The 4,041-nt window shown below is 39.2% G+C and overlaps 3 protein-coding genes across 4 annotated transcripts in view; 1 reads left to right on the plus strand and 2 right to left on the minus strand.

Annotated features, from left to right (window-relative positions):
• LOC118732740 (E3 ubiquitin-protein ligase Ubr3) overlaps nt 1-4,041 on the minus strand; it is a gene marked incomplete at its 5' end in the record, with an annotated part of 46,387 nt that overhangs the window by 20,503 nt on the left and 21,843 nt on the right.
• The window catches only part of LOC118732755, a gene marked incomplete at its 3' end in the record, with an annotated part of 8,318 nt that overhangs the window by 266 nt on the left and 4,011 nt on the right, over nt 1-4,041 (plus strand). The window lies entirely within an intron of this gene.
• Nucleotides 6-4,035, minus strand: LOC118732766 (the record flags this gene model as incomplete). Its single annotated transcript, XM_036461882.1, has 8 exons — nt 3,661-4,035; nt 3,123-3,287; nt 1,614-1,755; nt 1,192-1,547; nt 1,029-1,121; nt 786-913; nt 323-709; nt 6-261 (listed from the first exon to the last, which is right to left on the minus strand). Coding segments are annotated over exons 1-8 (1,869 nt in total), but the record flags the coding sequence as incomplete, so codon positions are not given.

The following is a 4,041-nucleotide window of genomic DNA, read 5'->3' on the forward strand; positions in this document are numbered from 1 at the left end:
GTAAAATCGTAGGTCATAATCTTTGGTGCAAGAAAACCGCCATAACCGCTTTGCCCCTTATGGTATATGCCGAGGCCGGAAAGAGGCACTGGAGGATTGGATACCACTTCCTGTGTATCAATAAAAGGCACAGTGCTTTGCGCAGCATCTTTTTCCAAGCTCGTATTGACAAAGTCAATGTACTGGTTGTGTCGAGAGTCTGGTATAGATTTGACAATAGTGCGTGTAGACATATCCGGGTTGTGGAGATTTATTTTTTGCCTTAAAATACCGAACATTTAGTAAGATATTTGTTTCACACGTAAATGCCATTCCAAGTTACCTTCGGTCGCCGCTAACATCTGTGTTGTCGTTGGATTTCCAAAAGCTATTGATTTCCGGATTTATTAATTGGCCAGCTTTAAAGTCGTATTCGGCTAGCTTGGCCTCTACGTTCAAATGGGCGCCAACCACTCGGAATCGCACACCAACGACAACGTATGAATTGTCGTCTGTATAGATGTCGTCCAAGTCGACCGAGCGGCTTTCGAAACTAAGCGTGTGATAGTCCCGCCCATTACGCACGTCTCTATCGAATATTTTATAGTCTTCAAACGGCTTCCAAGAGAGGCTAGTTCGATTTATGGCACCTCGTGGTAAAAGTTGTCCTTCTTGAATTTGTAAGTGAAATATACGATTATTTTTCACGAAACGTAAGCCAGTGACGACCCTAAATATTTATATATGGAAAATGAGGAAACCGATTTCATTAATCGCTCAATAATAATGTCTTGAAGGAGGCTTACTTATTGTTTTCCACATCAGATACTGTTTCGCGAAGATTGAAGTAGCGATCAGATTTAATACTAATCTCATCGCACAAACAAAAGCAGTAGCTGCAATGCCAGAAAAGATAGCGCCACCAGGAGTCCACCTGTAGATATGTACATATGTATGTATATGAATGTGCCAGAATACACTCTTATGTAGGAATATCTCTTCAGTTTTAGAAAGTGATATATCTACATATGTATGGAATGTGCTCTTACCTTTGTTGTGCCACGCACACAGGCTGATCGCTGACCAAGTACGCGCCCATTTTCATATTCAATGTATTCATAGCGCCGCGTACTATTACGGCTCTGTAATAAAAAAAAAGGAGTTCGCTTAAATAATGTGTAATATTTAATAAGTAATGCTCGTTACACATACAGCAGGGCACACCCACATGTCTGAGTCCACAAATGTGCAGTGATACAATTTACCAGAACATCTGGGTTGGCGTGCACAGTACAGATCTTTAAAGCAACCCTCCGATCTGGTTGATTGGTAAAAATCGCAAGTCTCACGGCAGGTTTCCTCCTTATTCAAGTCAACTTCATTCTCGATGTAGCCCTGTAAAAGCCGAGTCACCTCATCGTAATTTTTGCCCCGTACAAATTTAGCAGGATCACAACGCCACACAATGCGATCGGCGCGCCGCATAACTTCTCGCAATAATTTTAGCGTGCGCTCAGTTCGTTTCTCAAAGTCCATGCGCATTAAATCGACCTCTTGTGTAAAGTTACCTGTAATATATAGAAATATCAATACAGTTTTAAGTGGTAATCTCTCTGGTTCATAATTGTAGTTACCTTTGCCGTAGATCCTTAACATCATCCAGGAAAACTGCATCATAGTGTAGCCCTTTAGTTCGGTTAGGGCTATATCCGCATACAGCGAATTAAGGAACTGCTGGGCCGATTGTTTTGTGTGGCATATTTGGTCCATCGATTCCTGTAAACAAACAATTTTTCATTTTATTGTTAAGAATGGGATCGCATTGCATTGAATTTGTACGATCCCCAAGCAGTTACATTTCCCGATCTGAATTCTGAGTTAGCTCACTTAAGATCTAGGTGTGCCGATACGTACATATATGCCTATACATATGCATATACATATCGATGGCTGAGTGGAAGATCGACCTATCTCGGCAGCCAGTTCGAAAACATTCTATCTCAAAAAACTTTTCAAGAACGCTCTATTTCAGAATTCGTTTGAAAAACGCCCTATCTCAGCTGCCGATTCAAAAACGCCCTACAACAGCATATTTTCAATACATTTTGAAGTGGGATAGGGCATTTTTGAACCGAATTTTGAGATAGGGTGTTTTTCAATAAAATTCTGAAATAGGGCGTTCTTGAAAAGTTTTTTGAGATAGAGCGTTTTCGAACTGGCAGCCGAGATAGGTCGATCTTCCACTCAGCCATCGATATGGTATGTTAAAAATATGTATGTATAAAAAGATCTTTCACATCTACGAACATTTTTAATACAGAAAGTGTTTACCTAGGCTTGTTAAATACTTTCTGAAAACAGTTTGCGCGTTAGGGTAGGGTGCATGTGTAAAAATTCTAGGTAATCGTCATGGCCTTGCTTTTTTATTCGAATGGCAACTGTGGTTTTTTTTTGCAGACACAAAAACGGCGCTGAAACTTGAGTTGCTTTATGAGGCCCTGGTATATCGTAGTTTCATTCCAGCTCTATTTGCTTTGTTCTTTCTTATTTCGTAGTTTGTGGTCAATTTAGGGCTGACAGTTTAAAAGGCATAAATTTAATACGTAGAAAGTACGTATATATATGGTTCTACCGTTTTTTAACGCGTATATGTATGCATTTTTATTGTTTACCTAGATTTGCCAATCGAATTGGCGTTATGAGAATTGGCATATGTTTTTAAATTGCTTGAATGCATATGCATGCATGTATGTAATCAACTCCATCAGCTCCATGCTTGTATTAACTGTGTTTCTCCGCACACATTCAAATGCAATTAAATTAAAAATTTAATAGAGTATGTAGAAACCCGTCGAGGCAAAGTTAATTCCATGCATTTTTCGCAGGCAAATTAATATATATACATATATTTGTTATAACTAACTGGCTTCTATTTTCAATAGTGTGATTTGTTTAAATTTTTTACGATAATAACTGAATCAAATGCATATTACGATGAAATGTGCACCTAGCCACATTCGTGAACAGCTGCTTAAATACTCTGTCTGTCTGTCTGTCTCTACTTAAGCATTGCATTTTTGTTCCATTTGGTATTCGAATCTATGGACATTCCTAAAATATGCCCACAGCGACTTTAAACTGACCAGCATTGCTCTGTAATACAGTGCTTGCTTCACCATCACTAGTTCGACATCCTGGAAAATGCGCGACATTGAAAAGGTGTTGTCGTTACGTAGCGCCGTCTCGCAGATGTCCAGTACGGCGCGCTCATTTAGCTCAGCTGTGTTGTTGTGCTCGGTCATGAAATTCTGCAAATGCATGAAATAAAGTATTTAAAATGCGGTCACCACATATCGTTCCCACTGCACATAACGTTACCTTAATATACTACATAGAAAGGTCCTAACTAATTTTTTTTTTTCGAAATTCCGCTTTGTACAATAGTGAGAAGATTACTCACTAACGACTAAAAAGAATTTAATAACAACTAACAACTACATCATTAAATTAGATTTTGTGCTTATTAAAAACCAGGGCTTTGATAAAATTCGCAACAAAGAAAGATCCTTGGTTTTTATAAACTTTTATAACCACTTTGTACAAAAACAAAAATATTAGATAGGGCCTTTCTATATCAAGGTAACGATATGTTTCACACTGATTTGTATACGAATAGCGCACCTTATAGTAACCGAATACGCTGTCGATTTGCAGCAAGTCGCGCTCCAGCAGACTCCATTCGTAGTGATTTAGTATATCATACTTTCCCACCTCGAAATTACTTTGTAGGTTGTCATTAACAAATTTGCGATGCGAGTCGTAAACTTTTCGCAGTTGCGAACTTTTGCTGGTACCGTCTCTATTCAAGTAATCCCACAACGAGTCCTGTAGGGCGAAGTACTCGCGTCGTGTTGCGTCGACTTGTAAATCGGCAATTTGTAGCTTCAACTGTGCCTGTGCCAGCGCCGATAAGCATACACCAATTAGTTGTGTCAAGAGGAGCAATCGGAGATCGGTTGCCATTACGCAGTGGTTTTTGCGCTTCCTAAGTAACAGCATATT

The sequence above is a fragment of the Rhagoletis pomonella genome, unplaced genomic scaffold (genome assembly GCF_013731165.1).
Source record: "Rhagoletis pomonella isolate Grant_MI unplaced genomic scaffold, Rhpom_1.0 Rhpom_scaffold_00002, whole genome shotgun sequence".
Lineage (NCBI taxonomy): Eukaryota > Metazoa > Arthropoda > Insecta > Diptera > Tephritidae > Rhagoletis > Rhagoletis pomonella.